General features: G+C 40.2%; 3 protein-coding genes across 13 annotated transcripts in view; 1 reads left to right on the top strand and 2 right to left on the bottom strand.

The window, feature by feature from the left end:
* The window catches only part of LOC133975253 (aryl hydrocarbon receptor-like), a 33,794-nt gene extending 21,619 nt beyond the window's left edge, over window positions 1-12,175 (bottom strand). The window contains exons 1-2 of the mRNA XM_062413161.1: window positions 11,632-12,175; window positions 6,062-6,240 (exon numbers count right to left, since the gene is read on the bottom strand). Coding sequence (XP_062269145.1) covers window positions 6,062-6,240; window positions 11,632-11,690 — 238 coding nt within the window. The 5' untranslated portion in view covers window positions 11,691-12,175. The remainder of the gene's footprint in view (window positions 1-6,061; window positions 6,241-11,631) is intronic.
* Window positions 12,176-14,426: 2,251 nt separating this feature from the next.
* si:ch73-234b20.5 (uncharacterized protein LOC449923 homolog) lies at window positions 14,427-16,907 on the top strand. 2 transcript variants are annotated; one of them, XM_062412903.1, is made up of 3 exons: window positions 14,427-14,572; window positions 15,279-15,449; window positions 16,349-16,907. In XM_062412903.1, the coding sequence occupies exons 1-3, from the start codon at window positions 14,570-14,572 to the stop codon at window positions 16,484-16,486; spliced, it is 312 nt and encodes a 103-aa protein (XP_062268887.1). In that variant the 5' UTR covers window positions 14,427-14,569; the 3' UTR covers window positions 16,487-16,907. The 2 variants fall into 2 exon arrangements, with proteins under 2 accessions (XP_062268887.1, XP_062268886.1); XM_062412902.1 differs by lacking the exon at window positions 14,427-14,572 and adding an exon at window positions 14,691-14,964.
* On the bottom strand, window positions 16,785-23,560 carry LOC133975036 (heterogeneous nuclear ribonucleoprotein D0-like). Of its 10 annotated transcripts, none has more exons than XR_009924730.1 (9): window positions 23,064-23,560; window positions 22,751-22,919; window positions 20,390-20,551; window positions 20,018-20,149; window positions 19,813-19,912; window positions 18,749-18,904; window positions 18,571-18,667; window positions 18,124-18,225; window positions 16,785-17,309 (listed from the first exon to the last, which is right to left on the bottom strand). XR_009924730.1 is itself a non-coding variant. In XM_062412887.1 (8 exons), exons 1-7 carry the CDS (start codon window positions 23,228-23,230, stop codon window positions 18,597-18,599), a joined length of 957 nt encoding a protein of 318 aa, XP_062268871.1. In that variant the 5' UTR covers window positions 23,231-23,560; the 3' UTR covers window positions 16,785-18,225; window positions 18,571-18,596. The 10 variants fall into 10 exon arrangements, 8 of the variants coding, with proteins under 8 accessions (XP_062268871.1, XP_062268873.1, XP_062268872.1 ...); XR_009924731.1 differs by having other exon boundaries at window positions 18,575-18,667; XM_062412887.1 differs by having other exon boundaries at window positions 16,785-18,225.
* Window positions 23,561-24,047: the final 487 nt, after the last annotated feature.

Here is a 24,047-nt window from a genome sequence, read left to right as displayed (position 1 = left end):
AGCACTGACCTTGCCCGCAACCTCTCTCAGTCCTCGTTATCAACAAACACAGGAAGCAGACCTGAATAGTCCGCTCGCCAGCCACACAAGGCGAACCCACTGGTGTCAGAAGTTTAGACTGCGCTGCTATGGTGACACAAAATATCACTATGGTAACCAGCGAACCTGGTGGTGCAGCCGCAGCATCACCTGGGACTGATTGAGAGCAGGAAACAAGGCGAGCGTGTGATGAAGAGTTTGTTGACACTGCTGCACCTTCTGTGTGCACATCGAGTCAGTGGTGCAGATCTAGTGCTCATGTTATTACTTTTTCCCATTTCCTATAGTAGGTCACAGCTTTTTGTTAATGTAAAAGCTCTGTTAAGTTTCAAAGTCAGTAACATGTAACATGTCTGAATAGTTTGACTCTAATTGATTTAACTGCAATTGGTTTAACTCCGGTGTCACAGTTACCGTGGCGACAGCTGATTGGAGTGTCTTAGGGTAAGAGGTGTGACATTCTGAGAGGGCCAGCTGACCAATCAGAGCATACTGAGCTTTTCGGGAGGCAGGTCAAGAGGTCAAACGGAATATTACAGACAGAGGGTGAAGAGAGGTGCTTCAGCAGTGAACTGTATGAGACAAGAAGGGATGTCACAGGAAGAGATACTTCTAAAAGCATCATGGTCTAAATCATTCCCAGGCTGCACCACCAGGTCTGGTGGTTACCATAGTGACATGTTTTTTTAACAGTACCATAAGTAGGGCAGACACACATTGCATGTTCAATATCATTGAAACATGCTTTTTAACCCGGCCACATTTCCGGATCAAAAGTTATTTGGACCTGAACAGGATTACTTTGTGCTTGTTATTGCTAGTGTTATAGGGACACGTATTTAAACACATAACACAAATAAGGTCCAAAACACACACAACCTGAGATGTAACGTAACACCCACAGCCAGCACATCAGGGTTAAAGTGACCAGAGCGATCCGGATTCATGATCCGACATCATCCATTAATAATTAAATAAATGTGATCGTTTGAGTGAAGCACAACAGAGATAAGCCGACACACAAACACACACCCCTGCAGACAGGAGAGAAGTTCTTCCTGCAGTTTATGACACAACACAGGTTATTATAAAGATGTTTTGTGTTTTTTTTTTCCCATGGTATCGGATTAGGTATCAAGAATCGTGAAATCTCATTGTGTCTGTAACAAGTACTAATGTAATATTTCGTAGTGAATAGGGGACTGACATAATTCACCCTCACGCTCAGTACAGGCACAGTCGGCGTCAGTCTCCTACGAGGGCGATGACGTCGACCCCGGGGCATGCCGGGTGACGTGATGACGTCAGGATCCAGAGGCATGATGGGAACGTGGTGACGTCTGAGACCCAAGGGCATGCTGGGATGTTAAAAGCCATCTTGTTTGTTATTGTTTTTTGATGCTAATAAACGGAGCACAATTTGTGTGTCCAACTTGATGGAAGTTGCCCCTCGTGTTGCATCGCAATTTCCACACTGGTGACCTTGACGTTCGTTTGTTGACGTGTTTAACGAACGGGACCCGACCATGGCCGTGCACGGTAGACCACAAGCTAAGAGATTATGAAACAATGTTGTATGCTGCTGTAGAAGGCGCAAGTTTGTATATCAACCGTGTTTTAAGAAAAACGTTTGTTAACTAGTGAAGCCGAGGACACGTACTACACTACAGTTAGTTACATTTACTTAACTACCTGAAGTGTCTTCAGAGGCCTTCCAAAAAGCTGATTTATTGTTGTGAGATGCAAGTGAAAGAAGGTTCAATATCTGTTATATCAGATTAGAAATGTTATTTTTGAATGGATATTTCTATTTTAAGTATATTTTATACTTGTTGTAGTGACCGTTCCACTAAGTTCCAATACGATGGTCACTTGCTTGTGTCTTAGGAGTAATTTCTCACAGCTGAATCGTGTCCAAACATCAGACCCCATCCCGTTGTAACCCAACGTTAAACGAATCCAGGAGGCTGATTACACTTGAAGTGATGGATTTTATTTTCCTTTCCAGCTGAGTTCAGAAACACCGTTCAAACGATCCATTATCGATGATTGGCGTGCCTTAATTCCATACTGGTGACAATGTCACTTTATCTATTATCACTGACGTCAAAATATCACTTTCCCATCCTCTTCACGTAAATGTCATTCACATTTTACGCACAGTCCACATAAATGTCACGTATATTTCACGTATATTTCACGGTCAAAACTTGTTTGAGTCTACTCCTACAGACCCCTCACTCACCACTCTTCATGCACGTCACTAACCACTCGCACTGGCTCCACCACGCACCTATATGAAGAACCGCCTTACGGCCTCTTCAAACTGTTGCAAAAAAGATGCAAACAGCACTCAAAACAGAATATACTTGAATTTAGAAAACACAATATACAAACTATAATTCAACTGTACAAAACTTAAACTACAAAACCTGGACAATATAAGAAGATATCAAAACAACATATATATATATGGAGGCGACACATAATGGGTGACCGCAAACGGAGAAGTGTTTAAGAGTCAGACAAGGGGTTTGTTTTTCATCTTACACTCAAACTAAAACAACAAGGCACAATATAAGACTGCCACTCGCTGTGCTCGTTCCCTCTTCTCCATGGAAAACCATACTCAAAACAGCCAAAGACTTCAATTATCAACATAAAGAAGACATCAACGATTGCGTGAGTACGGTATGAAAGTCGTTTTTGTGTTCAGCATCAGCCGTAAAAGGCTTTAAGCAATATTCAGCCCTGAAAAAACATCCTCCACAATCGGAGGAAACTGCTGTGGAAGATTAGCTGGAGAAGCAGCAGAAGCCCAGGCGGCCACAGAGAGGTCTTCTCTCTAAAGACAATGAAAAGTACAAGGCTTTCATCCTGATGAACACGTAATTGACAGCATTTTAAGCAACACCAGTGATAGTGGTGAGTTGTTCAGCCCTCCATTTTGTCCAATACCTACTATCCTCAAGTGTGTGTCTGTATCTGGAACACATTTCTCTCAAACCGTTTGTCTCTCATTGCACATGGCATGTTTATTATCAATGTCCCAGGAAGAGGTCAAGGTCAAAGTTTGGTGCAATTTGGACACAGGATATGTTCAATTAGAATAAAATTGGAATTAACGGGCAACCAGTACTTTGTAGCAGTTGTTGGGGGCTGGGCAGACCGAGATTCTTCTACGTCCTGAGGTGAACTACAGCAGTGGTTGGTAACTGGGTCAAAATCAGCGCTTATTCATAAAACTTTATTGTTTATATTCCAATATATGGGACTGACAGACACAGATGGACAGTCCTGTGACGGTTGCTGCTGATCTCTGCCATGGCAACAACATTCATAGAATCACTTTGTGTTTTTCTATTTCACTTAAAAAATAATAAAAGCACCACAATTTTGTTGCTGCAATGCTTTATATCGAGCTGAATATTTATTTTTTATAAATTGTGAACTTGGGTCTGAAAATGTTGTCTGTTTCTTAACAGATCTCTGAAATACTTGACATTCAATGTATGAAAAATAACATTACATCATATAAACTACACACATGAAAAGTTATAAAGAAAATTCAATTTTTTTTTCTTCATATTTATAGAAAATTCTAATATCTTCATTCCAGATAATCCAGGTAGGATGAACACAAAGTTTTCTAACTCTAATCTGCACCATAGATTGTCGAGCAAAAAGAGCAGAAGTTGTCAATTCAACCCTTTTAACCCCATGAAACAACTCATGCCTGTTTCAACGGTGAAGGGTTAAGTTAGGTAACATTACATGAGACAACACGGGTGCTCGTCGACAGCTAGTGTGTGATGTTGGTCTGACGGACATCAAAGTTAAGAGATAACGTGTTCACAGCATGACATACAAACAGCAGAATGTGCTGGTGTAGACACAGTCTTCATCTGATAGGCGCTCAAGCAGCCTCACTTCATCATTTTCACAACTACTTCTCTTCTTCCCTCATTACACTACATCCACTCACTCTTTCCATTTCTGGTCAGACTTATAAAAGTGTCAGTTCGTTTGTGACGGATAAAAATGACTTTGTTAGATGTGTTAGTTGTACAAACGTTTCAATTCACCAACATTCCCATCTGCACAGCCTTGTCAGGAGCCCTCATGTCGTGCCACTGTGCTTCAGAGCTTCGTTCCCTCCTCCGTCTGCAGCCCCCTTCTTCTCCATCAACAGCAGCGATCAGGTGGTTGATAGCAGAGCCACAGACGCACAAACACACAGGGAAGGCTTCCAGGACTCTGCCGTCAAATCCGTAGCCACACCCCCATGTTTTGGGTTTCTCGTAATTTTGTTCCATATGTTGACCAAGCTTGCATAATAATAATAATTTTGGATTGCTTTTGCCCTATTGATGTGTTTTGGCTATGACCCCCGAAATTGTATGCTGCAGATTGATCCACACAATTGATTCAAACACCACTGCAAACAAAATAGTTTTATATTCATATCTTATACATTGAAATGCTATATTTTTGTGAAAATAACCCACAAATGTTCATTTCACAGCTTTTGTGCAACCCACTAGGCCTAAAGTCTAGGTTTAAACCTGGATTTAATCATCCCACAGAGGCTTCTGATCATGACTTGTTCCAATGCGATCTTAGTATGAAAAAAGCAGTGAATAGTCCCTTTCTCTTGCATTTTCTCAAAATAGATAATAGTAGATTTCAGACATGCTAAGCGTTGTAATGAACAAGTGTTTCCTCTTCCTTTCTAATGCCATAGAAGGCATACACATTGATAAATTACTGATATTGATCAATACACATGTAAACAGTTGTAACATTTTCAAATGCAGAATTTAACTCTACATCAGCTGTTTGCAACGACAACAGGGTCAGCACCACAATTGGTTATCAATGTTGCATTCTACACTGGTAGCCGAGGCTGATGCCAGTAGTGAGACGAATTGTGATTTGTGAATATGGGCTATACAAATAAAATTTGATTGATTGATTGATAGTTTCATGTAATTGTGTAATAGGAGCGTGACAAATCACAAGGCTACGTCATGACCGAAAAGACCCAATCAGCAAGCGGTTTTGATTGCTAAGCCATTGTTTCCAAACATCTCTTGACCTCCAGGCGTCAAGTGTATACGTAAAAGAGTTGATGCATTTTCAAATAAAACATAGTTCAGTCGGATAACTCACATTCAAACGTTTATTGCAACAGTAGAACAGGATTAGTGTTTGTCGTCTACGCTCTAACTTAATCACTCCCGCATATCATTACACAGGAATGATGGGAATGATGAGCAAATACTTGTAACCCCCCCGTCAGAGCCTACAGGTGGATGCTGGGGGGCTGGAGGGACGGAAGCAACATGTAGCAATACTGCAGCAGCAGTGCGAGCAAAGGGAATGATGGGAAATGTCTCGCTGCTCAAATAGACCACCTGATAAGGTGGGTGTGTATTATAGATGGTTGTGGAGAGTGAGGTATGTCACATGATGTACTGTATGTCACATGATTGGATCAGCGCAGCTCTAGTTGGCTGCCTTAACTAGCTCACAGGCATAATGGGGTTGTTTGTACTTCTTGTCACCTGACAAATCATCTTACTATGCAGCTTTTACCAGGCTTGCCCAGACTTTTAATAGACAACTGTACCTGCATGTAGATGGATCCTGGGCCCTGTCGACACAGGCAACCAAATGCCACCTTTGAGTGGGTGTGTATTTGATCAGCCTCAGAATAAGGAGCTACTGTTCCACTGGGCCTGTCTCATGTTTCATCTGCCCAGGCTCCATCTGCCCCACTGCACACTCTCCTGTGTCCCTCCCAGCAGGGATACCACTCATTATTCACAGTGTCAAGTTCCTGCTCTGACGCCCCCAACACTCAGAGCTCAGCCACAGAAATGTGTGGAGCACCATGTTTAAACACTTCACACACACAATCACACTTTCGTTACATATGACCTTTTCTATGTTTATGTAACTCTTAGTTACTACAGCTATGTGGGTGTGCATTGAAAACTAAGACATTAATGTCACTGACCGTGAAAGTAGCTCTGAAGCTTGAGGTATCCCACACTGAGCCGGAGCACCGACAGTTTGTCCAGGCGACCTCTGACCTCCTCAGAGAAAGGCAACATGCCGGTCAGTCGGTCCAGCTCTATATTCAGACGGTCCCGGTGGCGTTTGGACGGATTGGTCTTCACCGGTGGAGTTTTCACACTACAACAAGACAGGAGTTTATGTTCAGTGGCACTGCCTGCTAAGACACGTCTGCTATTCTAGACAATCACAACACAGATCACAGGGGAATTGTGGGTGTTTTAGGTTCAAGACACATTTTTCATATCCTGCAAAGAACTTCAATTACAACATCTGAACTTCTGCATGAGTGGATGTGGGAAGGTTCCTACTGACTGTTCCTGTTCATGAAGACAAAAGATCTAAGTGTTGCTTTTCCAAGACACATTGTCCCAATTAAACCACATCAAACAAAGCTTCAACAACATGCTTTGAAGAGCAAGCACAGGCTGAAAACACTTTTTTAAATTACAAGACACACACACACACACACACACACACACACACACACACACACACACACACACACACACACACACACACACACACACACACACACACACACACACACACACACACACACACACACACACACACACACACACACACACACACACACACACACACACAAACACACACACAAACACACACACACACACACACACACACACACACACACACACACACACACACACACACACACACACACACACACACACACACACACCTTAACGTTTATTATGTGTGGAATACATAGCGAGAAATATTCAGTATACTGAGTATTGGGTACCTAATCCTAACCATAAATCAAGACAGAAATAGTAGATCTGACCACACCACTATAACCAATCCGGATATAGTGGCCTCCCTAATTAAATCTGCCAACTTATTAACGTATGGACAGAGAAATGCATAACCAAAATAAATGCAAAACTACTTAAATAAATAAATGTAGAAATAACTGAAAAAATGTAGAAATAAAAAAATGACTAAATAATATAAATGTATAAACGTAGGAATGAATAAATGTAGAAATACAGAAAAATACATTATCATTGCAATCTGTATTTATTTATCGATTTATACTTTTGTCATTGTTTGTCAATTATAGCTAGCTGTATACAGTAGTAGTAGTTAAAACGACAGAACAACAGTACATCTACAACAGTAAAATATTGCTAAAGCACTGATGTATCAGAATTAACAATCTAATGTTAATTATGATAGTAAAGAAGTTGCAGGGAATATATTTATGCAGAATTCAGTTTGTTTAAGGACATTTTGCTGATAGTTATTGGTTCAATGTTACTGAGTAGGGTGTGATGCGGTCAGAGGCTATTAGGAAAGACTATAAAACTGCAGAGGGGGGGCATGAACGTAAATGGTAAATAGTTTTGTATTTATATAGCGCTTTTCTAGTCTTGATGACCACTCAAAGAGCTTTACATACAGCTTTACAGTCACCCATTCACACACACATTCATACAGTGCATCTAATCGCAGCACTTTGTTATTCTATGGGGGGGCCATTCAGGGTTCAGCATCTTGCCCAAGGACACTTCGGCATGCAGATGTGTCATACTGGGGATCGAACCGCCGACCTTCAGGTTGGAGGACGACCACTCTACCCCTCAGCCACAGTCCTTCAAATGTCAAGGCAATCCACCCAATCGTTGCTGTGACATTTCACTGACAACCACAAATGTCAGAGTTAATGGAGGAGTCAGGAGGTTAGTATTCATCCTCTGGGGCACAGGATCGTCTGAGTGTAAATTGTTGTTGAGACATATCTGTCTATAAATAGATAAATACATGACACACTCTGACTATATTTATTTTATAGTCTGATGATCTTGGCCACATTTTACCACAGATTATCACAAGGCTGTTCCTCTGCAACATGTCAGCACATGCAGCCATCCTGTGTGCCATCCCTCCCCTGACAATACACACTGAACTGACACAGGAGACGGAGGGAAGAGGAGGGGACAAAGCAGCTGGGAATGAAGAGACGAAACTCTCAAAAACACAGTGGGATCACAACAATTGCATTGGTTCCATGTTTTTTAACTTAAAAACGAAAAAAATGCAGCTTCAGACTGTATTTTGGGAACTAGACACTGACAGATGACTTACTGATCCACTGAACTGACAGAAGATCAATATGCAAATATTTTATTAACTGATCTATCGTTTTAATTATTTTTAGCCAACAGTTGATTGTTATTTGAATTTGTTGGGTTTTCTTTGACTATGATGCAAGCTGATTGCAACAATGATCATATTAATCAATGAGGACATCAACAGATATATTGTCAAATATTTGCTGATTCCAACTTTAAAAAATATGGCCCTGTACACATCTGGTATTAAAATGTGGTTTTTGTGATCCGATCACAAGTGGACAGCTCCTAGTACAGGTGTGAACGCACTCAGACCAGAAACCGATCCACACCGATCACACCGGCCCACATTCGGAGTGTCCACATTCTTTTAGCAGTGTAAACGTGAAGCCGTCCTGGGCCACCTATGAAGGACCTCCTACCAACCTGACATCATCTGATGTAGTTTTACGATTAATCAAACTTTAATTTCCTCTTCTCGTTGATTTCTATGGGACAATATCAACACTGATCACCACATAAGGATTGACACTTCCATTTAATTGGTCAAAGCTTTCTTCACAGCACAACTGCACGAGATTCATTCAGCCTCTCCCGACTAGTCTCTCTACCTCTCTTTCGCACGCTCATGTCAACACACACACAAACGCAGTGACGCACACGTCGACTCAAACTGGGTAAAAAAAATTCTTCGTCTTCATGAACAGAAATGACGTATGTGTTTGTTTGAAGAGAGCGGGGAGGTGAGATCCGATCGCGAGACACACGTGGGGCCGCCTTTTAATGCCAGGTGTGACCCAGAGCGGTCCACTTCACAAAACCACTTGTTAATACCAGGTGTGTACAGGGCCTACGTGACTTGATGCTTTTCTTGATCATACATGATAGTAAACTGAATCTCTTTGGGTTTTGGACGGCAGGCCACACATCTCAAGACATCTCTAACTGCCAACTAAAAGACTTGAATTGAATAATAATGACACACAACTTGCATTAGCTGTCAGTGTGCAAACCTTATTTTATTTTTTTTTAAAGAATGGTGACTGTTATCTCACATCTTTACCGAGCCTTTGGCCAGAGATCACTGTGATCACTGCCCTGAGGCAAGAAGTGCCAGTCTCAGGTGAGTCAGGTTACGTGTGCAGATAGTTTGTTCCTTCAATGGTAACGTGTCACACTGCTCTTTCATACAGTGTTGTTGTCATAATGACATGTGGTGCAAGACATGATGAAGCAAATGTTGTTGTTTCGAAGTTCAGAGTTTGTTGCCCAAAACAGTAAAGTAGCTTGTTATGGTGTCACTCTTTGCTTTCCCCTTGGGCCAGCCGTGGGTAATGAGGTAGAGCGGACCGTCCACTAGGAAGAAAGTTGGCGGTTTGATCCCATTCTGCATGTCAAAGTGTCTTTGGGCAAGATGGCAAATTTGAAACTTTCTTGTCTGAGGTCTGTGCCCCTATAGTGTGTGATTGATGCATGATAAGAGAAATTGATGCTGAAATAAATGCTGGTAATAGATGCACGTTATGAATGCGTGTGAATGGTTGAAATGCAAAACTGTAGGAAGTAGGAAAGCACTGTGATACAGATCATTTACCATTACAGAGCTTGTGAACAGTCAAAGCAGAGGGGTAAAGTAATCAGTATGTCCATCCATTGCTGTTACTCATTTCACTTCCAGCACTTGGATTGTTCTTTTCATGACACAATTAACAATGATAATCCAATAATGGAGTGGTAAGTTTGGATACTTTGGGTTTCATGGGAGAAATGGGACTTCAGGTAACTTTGAAAGCACCATATGATCTGCTCTCTCAAGTGTTGTTGTTGTTGTTGTTTTGTACAATATTCCCAATCTCATAAATACTATTGAAATGATGTAAAAAATTATAATAGAGCAAATCTTCATCTTTGAGAGCTTGAAAAACGTTTTTCATATGACTGCCTCTACCACCACTGGCTGATTTGATGGCTGTGACCTTACATAGAGAATAATGTCCTCCACAGCCACCATGAGGGGCAACAGTAATACCTCACTGTAGAAATGCTCTGTTGTAAATGAAAGGTTCTGCTTCTTCAAAACCGTATTTCAGTAAAAGTAGCCTACAAATATTTTAGTTACTAAAAAGAGTGAATAAGTGAAAGTATTCTCAAATTTGTGCAGTTTTCAAAGAGATAAACACAATACAGACTGTTATTATTCCATCATCTGTGAAGAAGTCCATTTTGGAAAAATGTATCTTATTTTTCTGGTAATGATATTAAATACTGCAGAGTAACTTCATCTATAGTTTATCTATAAAGTCAATTATATTTTGTACAAATCAATAATCTGGATCTGCAGAGTAACTGAAGGTGTTAGATGAATGTAGTGAAGCAGTTCCCTCCAAAACTAGCCAACGGTTACATAAAATGGAAATACTAGAGGTGGTAGAGGTACGTCAAAGTTGTATTTATGTAGTGAGCAATTGTACTTAGTTACTTTACACATCTAACGTTCCAAAGCTATGATAAATACCTCTATCATCACTTCATCTTCCCCTGATGTCATTGCCTTCACATTGCTGCAGGTGAACTACCCACCTGTCAGCACACGCACTTCTAGTAAAGTAAAGATAACCACAAACAATAACAACTACAACCCATTGACTCATGTGTTAGTGCAAACACGAGGGGAGCGTCAGTGAATTGGTAGAAATCACTAGTAATAGTTGATATTACAGTGTTCATTATCATTATGGTAATTGATTGATTGTGTTGAGCATTGATCCTGACAAGGCAGTGCAAGATTATTGGGAAACAATAATATAATATAATCTACCAATAACTCCACAAACATCAGTCTGTTTGTATGTGAAACGAATTTCTGGAGAACCATTCATGGTATCAGATTCACACTCGGCCAGTGCTGAATATGCTGCAATTCGTGCACGTAATAAGTTCAATATCAATAAAAATGTAATAAATAGGCCACCAGTGCTATTTGTGGGGGCAGAGAGGTGGGCCTTCAGTCTATGGAGATTCTTCTACATCGTCATATAAATTACATATTAGCCTCAGAGTTAATGAACAGATATATAATGTTTTATATTATTATGTCTTGCTGGCTTAAAAGCAGAAATCTCCGACAAGCTACGTATGAAAAACAACACCAGCAGTTCAGTTCATAATTCAGACCACACACGTGGACAATAATGAAGGAAACTCAAGTTCATCTCATCATAAACGCTGAGTATAAAATGTTTACTGCAGATAAACCAGGTAGGATTGAACACAAAGTCGTCTGACTTCACTCTGCACCATAGACTGTGTATTAAAAAAAACACCTCTGCACACAACGTCCAGCACACAAACAACAACAAGGGACAGTGTATCATAAACAAGAATACGTTTCTAAAGGGTTAAGAGTTACTTTTTCTGGACGGGCTTCCTCCTCCTCTTCACTGCGTACACTCCTCCGTTCCCCTGCATGGTGCTGCCTACTTTCTCTGTCCGTCCTTTCACTCGGGAAGAAACGAACCAAGTCACCTTCACACCACCATAAAAGATATGTGTGTTTGTTTTTATGTCCGCGCAAGACACACCCTGACTTCTTCTTCTTCTCTGGCTGCCAGGCCCCTGCAGCAGATTAAAAAGTCCAGTTGGTCAGACAGTACATCCAGTTCAACACGACCCCGGTGAGGAGTGATCCCAGCATGGGAGGTGAGGTTGCATATTCACAGACACTCTCTCTCTCTCTGTGGGTCAAAGGCTCCTTGTTTTTTGAAGAAGTGGTGAAACTTTCTGAGGGGGAAGTGCTTCACCTCTCGCACCGTCTGGTTTCTCTCCCGCCTCAGCCAATCAGCAGCCCTGTAACGTGTGGCTCCCTATGGTCACCGTCTGTGATAGGTCCAAACCTTTGCCCTTTGTTTACCTTCCTCGTCCTCAGCTGGAAAATGCAAACTCTGCACATGAAGGTTATTCACAGACAAAAAGTCCGAGCTAAACTTTTTCCTCCCGTTTTCCTCTGCAGCTGCTCGGGCTCACAGGAAGTGACAACAGCTGAACTTTCATTCATCTTTTTAAATCTTTTCCTGTCCATTATAAACTGTTGCGTTTCCCCTGACCTCTACTGCCACGTAGAGGCAGCGACATCTTGTTGCAGGTTGGGGCTTACAAAAAAAAGAAATAATGAACAGTGTTGGAAGCGTATATATCAGGTGTGTCCTGTACCATCCCTTAGTTATGGTGCTATACATCTAGACTGCTGAGGGAATTCCCATCATCCACTGGGCAGTTCTCCCCCTCTGTCTGTCCCTCTGCCCCCACATTCATTTATTCACATGTCACTAACCTTGTGTCTTTTTCCTCCCATAGTCTCTCTGTCTCTTTGCAGGTATCTCTGCCTCCAGAGCTGCAGGATAACCACTATTCTAATGCTTATTATTAACAATAAAACCTATTATTACTTTATATATGAACTGTTGCGGCTACCATTAATTATCAATAGCATCTTTGCACTGTTATGGTTTTCATTATAACTAGTCAGAGCTGATACCTGATTCTGCACAAATGTTCTTGGTCTCCCTCTTCTCCCTCTTCTCCCTCTTACAATAAAGAAAATAAAGCACAGTGGTGGAGGTAGCATTCACACCCTATATTCAAGTAAAAGTAGTAATACAATACTGTGAAAAAAATGTATAAATATTTATTTATCAATCTTGAATATATCTTTAAAAACTTAGTAGGTAAATGCTATTAAAATATCAAAAATAAATGTAATCTAGACTCTACATTTCACTTCTGTCTGACTGAAAACATGAACGCTTTCCTCCAATTAATAGAATAATAGAATTAGGGCCCGAGCACTAACATTACGAAGACCCCATTGCTTTTCATTTGATTTTTCAGGGAAAATGAATCGCATTTGTGACGGCTTGAAGATACCTGAAAACTCATCTCTCTATAGCGCCCACTGAAACGCAGCAATAGACAGAAAGAACTAGTCTTTGGCACCAATTTGATTAAAGCAACAAGAAGTCAGCTATTTTGGGATTTTGGGGCCATTTTGGTGGTTTGACACGTTGTGTATTTCAACAACCTTCATCAGATCAACTTCAAATTCGGTGAGTGTCATTACCATCAAAACATGAGTTGTTGTATCTCGGACATACATGGTCCAAACTGGCTCATCAGAGGAGCCTTTGGAAGATGTGTCTTATATGTCCTCAAAGGAACCTTCTTCATTTTGGAGAGCTGGATTCCAAGACACACCCACAACTCCAGCTTGCTCCTGTAGAATAAGTCCAGGTCCTCAGCATCAGAGATTTCAGACTCAGAATCAAGACCAAGAATTGCCTCCTGATTTTCCTCAATCCTGTTCTTCACCCACCATCTTTATGAACATGTCAACCATAAGTCTGAAATGAATGGGACCAGCCATACTAACACTCTGGATAAAATCAAATGCATATTTTCAAATGCATATGAATCAGTCTATTTAGTATAAACTGTTGTATTTTGAGTTTGCTTTTGTTGGTTAGTTAGTATTGTACATATTTCTCTTTCTCACTAGTAATTGATTGTGAAATAAGACTTAATGCATCAGATGTGCAAAAGCAGCTGTGTGAAATGAATGGGAGGTGTTCAGTACTCAATACATATTTTATGGGTAACTTTTTTAACCATATTTTCTGTTACATTTAAAATTAACAAAGATACATCCTTCAAAGCTATTTACACTCCACTGCATTATCTGACAGGTACAGTCACTAGTGACGTTTCAAATTAATATTTTACAAATACAATATTATTTGTAATATGATGTGTTGGATTTTACAACTGTAATATGCTACATTCACATCAAAACGACACTGATAAAAGTACTTATACTGTCAGTTGTATGAGCACAGTTGACAGACTGCTGATAGGAGGTGTGACATGTTTCCTTTCCTGCTACTTCACAAGTTTAGATGCGAGCGTTGACATTTTTTGAAAACGCTTTCGCATAAAATGGCTTCAAATTTTTGTTTGTTTTATTTCTCTACTTTATCCATTGTCTCTGGCATTCACTTTTGTAATTGACAAATGTGTTTTCTTTTTCATATCTGTGTATTTTTAAGAGTGCTATGTAAATAGAGTTTGTAATGGTTTTTTCTCTTGCTTTAAAACAACACAAATGAACTCTCACCCCCACGGCTGCCCACAAACTGCTGAGGTAACAAACTGCCAACACAGAACCAGGAAATGAAATGAGGGAACTAGGCCCCTTGACTTTAGTGCCTTGTGGATATCCCTCAGTTGAAAACACAGAGCCCTTTGCTCACACCTATCAGTTCAACGCTGGCCTGCATCCATTGCTCTGACCGCTCATGGTATGTAAATCTCAGAAAAACAGGGAAGTTGGAACTCGTAGTGTGTCTAGTACAGTTTCTATTTCTGTTCTTGTGCGATGAATATGTACAATACTGGTCGAAAAGCAGGAAATGAATGTAGTGCATGTTCCAGATCAGACTAAATCGAAGTCTTTGTGGTGCTGCTGACTGTCTCTCGCTAAGCCAATGAGACTTTGATTGAGGCAACAGGTAGTTAATGTGTTACAGGGCAGAGGTGCAACCTTCAGCAGACATTTGTTCAGCTCTTGTGACTCGGTCACGGGAAACACAGGAAGCACAGGAGAGGAGAACAGGGCTTCGTGAGCAGTTTAGTTTCAGTGTCTGAAGCTGAGTTGTTTTGTTGGTTTGGACTTAGACACAGAGCTGCGATGGTGAGTTTTGAAACCTACTTTCTTTTAGTTTCCATATTGATCTTAAACAGATTCACTTCCAATCACGGGAAATAACTCTGTATAGGTGTTTATGAGATTTTACTATTTGAAAACATTGCTGGAGGTTTTCATGTGACACAGGCCTTGGTAAACCGATCGGTTTCCTGTTAACACAGTTGCAGGAAGCGAGGTTGGGACATGAAGAATTTTGATTACAGTTTGCATTTGGCTGGCAGACTGCGACTGGAGTTTGCCTGGTTGTAAATATTAGGAGATGGTGACTCATGGACCTGCAATGGACTCTGTTTTCACAGGCTGACACAAACTCTCAGTCACCGGCCGATGGCTCGACTGCCAAGTTCGACCAGGTGCAGGGTCAGGTGAACGAGGTTAAAGTTATTCTGACTGACAACATCAATAAAGTGCTGGAGAGGGGGGACAGACTCGATGAGCTGGTCAGGAAGACTGACGACATGCAGGCGTCTGTGAGTATTCCATCATGCACCGCAAGCTCACTGTGCTTATGTTTGTGGAGTTAGGGGGACTCTTTTAAAAGATCTGATCGTTGTAATGATTTATGATCCATCTTTTTGGATTAAGATTCTATATTTACAAACACATGAAAAACCTCTAAAATACCAAACATTGTTTAAGATTAAATCAGTGGTTTTCAATCTTGCTTGGAGTTCAAAAATCATTTTACGCACACACACAAACGTATATATGTACAAGTACTTTTACTTTTGATTCCTCCAGTACATTTTATTATTAAAACTTCTGTAATTGGATATATGTCATATTTTAAAGGTTTTTTTATGGTAACGTCTATTTTTGCATCGTCAGTTTGTACTTTAACTTAACCAAAGGACAAACAAATATTTTTTCCACTACTGTTAAACACAATGTACAGTTGGGACTGATAAGCTAAACAAAATCTTGCTTATAAACCAACAAACGAATGGAGACAGAGGTGAAGCCTCCTTGGTGGAGGATATAAAGTTTATCCACATTAAGGATGTAGACTATGGTCGACAGATCTAAATTAAGAAATATATAAAAGTTCCACATGAGATCTTTATATTGGTCTATACATGATGGACAAAGTCTTTTGGTAATCAAATACATTTCACCATTAAATTATATTATTTTATTTGAGTGGGGTTTTGAAACCCGGACTTTCAGTAGGAGTGGAAGTAAACATACTGCAGGGATTTAGAACTGTGGTCCAGTAAATTTGTTGGAAAAATAACAGCTTAAAACAAAAAAGCCCAAAATTGATTCTGCAGTAAATCTATCCTACACTAGTAAACAGACTCAATGGTAAAATCAGTGTAGTTTATGTTTTCGTGAAGAGTTGAGAACTTTTGTTTTGTTCTCTTTCCAGGCCGACTCATTCCAGAAAACATCCACACGTGTGGCCAGGAAATACTGGTGGAAAAACATCAAACTGATGATTATAATCGGCATCATTGTGCTGATCATAGTTATCCTAATCATCCTCTTTGCCACTAAAGTCATATAAATCTTTACAGGCTCAGGACTGAAAGCAATGAAGATAGTGGCTATAGTTCACTATAACAGCCGACATATATTGAGTAAATGAATTCGATTTCTCCAGAATGATTGTCTCAGCTCTAAGAAGGACGCGTTTGTATGTATGCGTAAATATCTGCATTTGTTTTCTCTGCAAAATCATCAGATGTAAAGATTAAATTCAGAACAGTTAAACAGTTCAAATTGTAATCACGTTTGCTGAAATATTTCCTTTAACACTCCATGTGATGACATACTAATATTTCACACAGGACCATGAATCCAAATAAGTGTTTATTATTTTATTTGTCACATTTCTTTATGTCCAAGACACTGTGTGTGTATATATATATATATATATATACTGTATGTTAATGACTGTCAAACTCTGTAATAAATGTAATATATGACTGATGCCTATGATAATCAGAACATACTGGCATAACAAAGCACTTTTATCTCTGCTGCCACTGTACGTGAATATATGCATGATCTGCTCCGACCAATCTAAACTCTCAGTTATGGGATAACTCAAACAATTCACAAATAGCAATAGACAACATTAAATACAAAAGCAGAAAGGAACGAGGAACTGCTAAAACTTTGCAGCAAACTAAATGAATGCAAAACATTCAAATCCAAAACTTTTAGGATACAACAAATACTCTGGTAAATATATAGAGGAAATAGAACGTAGGTCATAGTGTTCTTCATATACTTTCTTACAATCAATTGTGTGACCTTTGCTGGATACCATCATCTCTTTGGCCAATGAACCGCCAGTGAACTGCAGACTTTCATCACTCTGAAACCTATGGAAAACAAACAGAAACAAATCAGCTGTAGTCAAACAAAAGGCAGGTGAAATTGCAATAAAGTTGGAATCCCCCGTGTTTAAAATGTCTAGTGTAAAAGAAACAATAAGAAAAAACAAACTGAGAACAATTATTTAACATTTTACAGTTTAAAAAAAAAAGTTAGTCCATAAGCTAGAAATCCTGAAGTGCAATAAATTGAAGAAGTCAAAGCCAAAAATACTAAATGGAAGAAACCTTCGGCCGGTCAAAAATACACATTGAAAGACAGCATTACATGCAAATTACTGGAGATGTTGTGACACTTAAGGCTTCTTCTTGTTTTACAAAAGCTTATAAGAGGAAAATTTGTTACAGGAAAATTGAGAAAAGAGGAGTCTTTTCCATCACTGTCAGTAAAAAAAAAACAGAACAATACATATACACAAAGTAAAGCACTTTATCCCCCATCACAGAAGAGTCCAAATACGAACCAGGATTTAGCTCATGGACTAGAGGCTACAAGAGCTAAATAAAGAAACAAGCATTTTAGATTAAGATTAGAAATGCATATATTAACAATAGGAACTGGAAAGTCCAGAGAATGCTGTACGTATCCTTTGAAAAGCAAATAGTTATTTTTGTCATATTTACAAATCATTACTTGTGGGGGAGTAAGGGCCTGTAAAAAATGACAATTACATGTGTATATTTTACGTTTACATTACATACAGTTGCAAAGAAATTAAAATGGAAAGAAAGATGACAAAGCTGGACGTGTCCCATACTGTTTAGTTTAGAAATGCTGATACAGGATGTTGTAAGACCATACCAAATGGCAGCAATCGAGAGCGTATGCTTCTCGTACCCAGTCCGCATTGAGCGGGCCCTGAGAGTATCTGGGAGTCAGCTCATGGCCTGCAAGGAAGCTCCGCTGGCAGGTACAAACAAGGTATGTCAGAGTTAGGAGACAACATTCTTCCTTTGGTTTCCTTGCACATCCTTAACTTTGGCATCCATTTACTGTAGTAGCAGTACTTTACCTGTTAGCTTTACAGTTAAAAAAAAAAGAAAGAAGGTGCAAAAGAGGCAGCAGAAGGCCGGCTGATAAAATAATCGCCACAGAGTGTAGCCTCTATGTTACCACTACTGTTAAGCACTTGAGGGTGCTGAGAAAAAGAAATTTATAAGAGCAAATTATTCATAATGTTACCAAACAGCAAAGTAAATATAACTACTTTAAAATTAAATGAAATGGTATATTTTTGTTGCTGCATACCTACTTGACGATGAGGGTTTCTCCCATTAATATGGCTTGTAACTGTTGGTGTGACCGATGCGCCGTGGCGACTTGCCATATCCACCAGATTGATCTGCTGAAAAGCTGCATTTTAGACATTTCAAAAAGGACAGAAGATAAATGGAGAAGCCGACATGACACAGGCTGGCCTACTCACTGTCGTAGTCACCGTATCCGTAGTAGTTGTTGTAACCAGAGTAATCACATCCACCATATCCTCCATACCCTTGGTTATTGTAACCATAGTTGCCATAATTTCCGTAGCCTTGATTCCAGTAGTTGCCATAACCCTGGTTCCAATTCTGATTGGGACCTGCAAATAAATAGAATTTCATAAAATTCGCATGACAGTTTCACTCAAACATGCATTTACCTCTTGTACAAAAACTCAGATCAAGTTGCAGCGTTTGATCCTCCACCATAAGCCTTTTTAGAAATGGTCACATGTAACTGGCTAGGGTTGGGTTTCCATTCTGAATCCTTCTTGATTCTCCTTAAGTTTAGCTGTAATCATTAGGAAGGAACTCATTTATTACATTCATTTTCAGTAAAGCAGACGCTGTACCAGACCGCCCTCAAAAGTCATGAGCTTTGGGTAATGACCTAAAGTACGACATCTCAGATACAAACGTCTGCAATGAGTTTCTTCCCCAGGCTAAAAGGACTCAGAGTAGAGTTGATGCTCTTTGGCATCAAGATGAGTCAGTTGAGATGTTTACTGATCTGCTTAGAACGCCTCCAGGGAACCGTCAACTGGAAATGTTCCAAGCACTAACTGGTGGGAAGGACCGGGGTAGACCCAGAGCATCATGGGAGAGTATATATAACTTCTCTGACCTGGGAACACCTTGGGGTGCCCCAGGAGGAGCTGGAGAACGTTGCCGGTTAAAGGGAAGTGCGCTCCTGATTTAAAACTGCAAAGTAAAATGAGCTCAAAATATTTATTTGATGTATAAGAAGTGGAAGTGGAACTCTCCCTTATTTCAAAAAACTGCTGTCGGATGAACTTTTCTCTAGAGAAGTTTCCACTCTGCTGAAGCACAAACACAGTTCACTGGTCACTTGTTTTGACACAGTAACGTCCTAATGATCCTTTATTAGTCCCACAATGGTTTTTTTTATTTATTTAGTTTTGTTTGGGGGAATTTGATTTTTAATGTGACTTTGGTGTACGTTTTTCTTTACACAGTACATGGGACCATGAATGTATTCTATACTCACCACCACCTCTTCCTCTCGACCGGGATGAGTATCCACCTCTGCCTCCCCAGTACTGCTGCTGCTGGTACTGCTCTTTAGACATCGCCACCTTGATCTCACACTAAAATATCCAAAGTGAACAAAGCTTTTGTGTAAGAATCCCCACAATAATATGCCAGATTAATTTGGAAACAATGTTCATCTGAGAGAAACAGGCTGCCTGTACCTTACTTAATCCAATGTTGTGGTACTTTTTCTCCATGATCAACTTTACCGGTTCCTCCTCTTTAAACGTGATGAAGCAGAAGCCTCTCCTTTTGTTTGTTTTGTTCTCCATGGGAAGTTCAATCGACTCCACCTTTATATTATCAGTAAATATATGCAAATAATATTCAGTAGCTTGTGCTTACAAAGGGAGGCAATGAGACGGTTATTTCTGATTCACTGTGGCTTTGATGAATGTGTAAACAAGTAATAAGCCCTAAACAGTCATGTAAAGCCACTACAAACATATTCAGATAATTGATCAAATAACATTATCCTCATGAGTCACATCAACAGCTATAAACTAAAACTGGAAATGTAAAAAGACAAGCACCTCTCCGAAGGCATCAAAGTACTCTCGGACTTTCTCTTCAGGAGTGTCTGGAGAGAGGCCGCCCACAAAGATCTTCTTCACAGGCTCTTTGCTCTTCATGGCCTTGGCTCTTTTGGGGTCAATGACCTTCCCGTTGAGTTTATGTTCCTTTTGCGAGACAACCTTCACATCAAAACAATAAAATGACACAAAAAAATCATATAGAAATAAGTTTTAGGTGTTATACATAACTTCTTATATGTGCTGAATTATTAAAAAAAAAGGGGATCCGAGCCCAATTCAAAGGATGTTTGGTTTTTCTTAGCCTAATAATCTAAATAAATCAGCTTTTAGAGTCAGGTCAGTCTAAGATTGCACAAAAACGACTATTCCCATTATAAATCAAATTTGCTCATTCATTTCTTTAAATTCAATGTTATCAAATTGTAAAGGGAACAGCAGTCTTTCAGACATGCACTGAACTTCGGACATTCTCCTATGTGAGAGCGCAAAAAAAAAAAAAAAAAAAACTAAAGTAAGACGAATATCAGGATAAAAAAGAAAGCCCCACACAAAGAAGACAAGGAAGAACATGTCAACTCTGAAAGACGAGATCTGAGAGCTTTTTGGTGATAAGACACCTCTCGCCTAAATGTTCCAGAGATTTCCCTGTTCTTGCGAACCCATCTCTCCCCTACAATCTCCTGCTGTGTCATTTATATGTTAAAGGCAAAGTCTGGAAAAAACTCATTTTCTGAAGTTAACGTCAGGCTCGGCTACAGCCACTCTGAACTTGTTTATTCTAAAAGTTGAAAACCTTAAGAACGTAAATGTATTACTTTTGTTTGATAAATAACTGAAAGGGTAAGTGGATAATCAAAAAAGTTGTCATTTATTCTTTTGAAGAATTGTTCAATCAATTCATAATTTCAGCTCTACTCTATTCATTCACAATTTGAATTGCTGAACAAATCAGAGATGGTGGCAAAGGTTCTGCCCCGGTTTGGGTCTCATGTCCCAGTATTACATTAAAATGTGAGCTAAGCGTTTGATTGTTCTAAAATAAGTACAGACTGGTTCCCAACCTGCGACTGTATTTCTTAAGCCAAAACAAAGTCGGGAACAGAAAATTAAGTATTACATTCAAAGAAGATGTCATTATCAGGTGCAATGGTATATCTTTGTGTTTCTTTGCAAGTTTTTTTATTCCAATCCAAAATTAGTGTTGATATGCTTTAGTTTAGCAAAAACAGAAAAAGACGCAGGTTACATAAGGCTACTTTGGATGAGGAAATACAGTCACAACTTGAGTAACGGGTTAAAACTTTATTATAACTTTCTTCTATCCAGATGTTTAGAGGTGTCATGGAGGATTCTGGAAATACTTTCAGGTCAACAGTAATTGTTTTAAGATGATCTCTGAGGTTTTCTCATATGTCAGTCGAATGATACAGATGATTTAATCCCATAAGGTCTTGACCCTAATGTAAACTGCCTAGAGATAATGTACCGTATTTTATGATCTGGCGCTATACAAATAATATTGAATACTCTATTTTACACTGATAGCGAGTACTGTTTGTGTAGCATTGTAAGTGTGTTGTGCAACAGTATTAGAAGCTGGAGACATTTAGATTATTAATCCATCGTCTCAGGGAAGCATGTAAATAACTCAGGTGATTGGTGGTACTGCAGTCGGAGGCAGGATGTAACGTATTCATTCGGCTGTAGATTTCACATGTTTTGTCTGCAGCACAGATCTTTTGCTGTGCTCTGACATGAGCTCATTCAGATATTCTCCAGGGCGCGAGCAGGAGAAACTCCGTAGCCTCTCACTTGGCCATTTTCATTCTCACGTATTGCCCCTGCAAAGACTGTCAGGAGATTAACCAGAAATGAGTGCATGTCTGAAAGTAGCTGTAAAAGACGTACAGGGAGTCCCGCAGCAGATGGTCTGGAACCCACAGACAGGCACTGATCTCAGCATCATTGGGGTCAGTCAGGGATCACATCAAAAGACAGAAGACACTGAGATAGACTGAACCACTGGGGCAAGCAGAAGCATATTGAAACACAAACCTTTGATTTCGTATTTTTTGTCTGCACTTTGTAGTAATAATAGTAATAATACATTTTATTTATGGGCGCCTTTCAGAGCAATAGACGTCTCCATAAAAGGCAGATAAAAAGCACAACAACATAAGAAACAATGTATCAATAAAATAAATAAAATGAAATGAACAGTGAGTAGAAAAATGGAAGACAATACAGTAGTATGTTGACTGACAAATACAAACCTATATGTGCCGCATCGTTGGAAGCATCCTCACTTTTCTCTTAGTGCCTAAATGTAAACAGCACAGAGGAGGAGCGGGACGGTACCTTATCGACACTGTCTGGCTCTTTGAAGAGCACAAAGCCAAATCCTCTCGAGCGTCCGGTCATGGGGTCCAGCTTCAGAGTGCAGTCCACCACCTCCCCGAACTTTGAGAAGTAATCTTTCAGGTCCTTCTTGGTCGTGTCCCAGCTGAGCCCCCCGACAAACATCTTCCTGCGGAGGAGGAAGGGAACATGACAGGTCAGATAACGGAGCGCGTCTACAGGCGCTGCACCTTTGAGTTGTTCATCACACAGTAAGGTGCGTCCAGCCGTGGGAACTGGTCCCAGCATCGAGAGGAAACCCATGTCACTTTACCCTTCGTCCTCCTCGTTCTTGCTGGCGTCGATTCTGGATCCTTCTGCCTCGCCCCCCATCAGGCCACTGTCCCCGGCCGCGGACATCGGGTCATCGCTGTTCGCCTCTCCGTCCTCCTCCATTCTCATCATAGTCGTATCGTCGCTGAATTCATAATCATCCGACATGTTTGGGTTCCTTAATGATACACGATACTATCACTAAAACTGACAAAATGACACGGCGTCGAAATTCCCGACGAAAGCTGACTTAACGGCGAGCTAACTAAAGCTAGTGGCTTGGCTAGCTGATCTTTTGATGTTGTTTATCTTTGGCTAACACACTAACAAGAGCCAGATAAAAGCTTTGACTAAATGCAGCGCCCTGTAATGTTGGTATAAATTTAGACTAAATTAGTTCCATTGAGGCAGGAACACTGTCACGAGCTGCAAACTTGAAAATTTTTTTTTTTATAAACGAATGTTTTAATCGCTGCCTCGTTCTTCTTCGTTGGCGGCGATTTGCGGCCGCTTAAACGCATCAAAAGTACATTGCTGCCCCCTACAGGTCATTTGTAGAACACCAGCAGTTGAATCCTAAACTTGGGCCTGTGCAATGAAGCAAAGCATCTAGGATAGGTTTTCTTAAACTGGCTTCATTGAATCTCACCTTTCTTATCCTGGATAACCTGTGCGGTGAAGGGGGTTATCAGGTGACCCATGGGCGGCTGTGGCTGAGGGACAGAGTGGTCGTCCCCCAACCTGAATGTCGCCAGTTCGATCCCCAGTCTTCCAAATCTGCATGCCGAAGTGTCTTTGATGCTGAACCCAGAATTGCCCCTCATAGAACAACAAAGTGCTGCTAATAAATGAACTGGATGAATGGGTGAATGTAAAACTGTACTGTAAAGAGCTTTGAGTGGTCATCAAGACTAGAAAAGCACTTACCATTGAAATCTGGGTTAGTCTTTATACATCAGAGGGATCGCCTTCCAATGGCACCTGT

Source organism: Platichthys flesus, chromosome 19 (genome assembly GCF_949316205.1).
Source record: "Platichthys flesus chromosome 19, fPlaFle2.1, whole genome shotgun sequence".
NCBI lineage: Eukaryota > Metazoa > Chordata > Actinopteri > Pleuronectiformes > Pleuronectidae > Platichthys > Platichthys flesus.
Note: the sequence above shows the minus strand (reverse complement) of the source record. Positions and strands in the feature narration are given on the sequence as shown.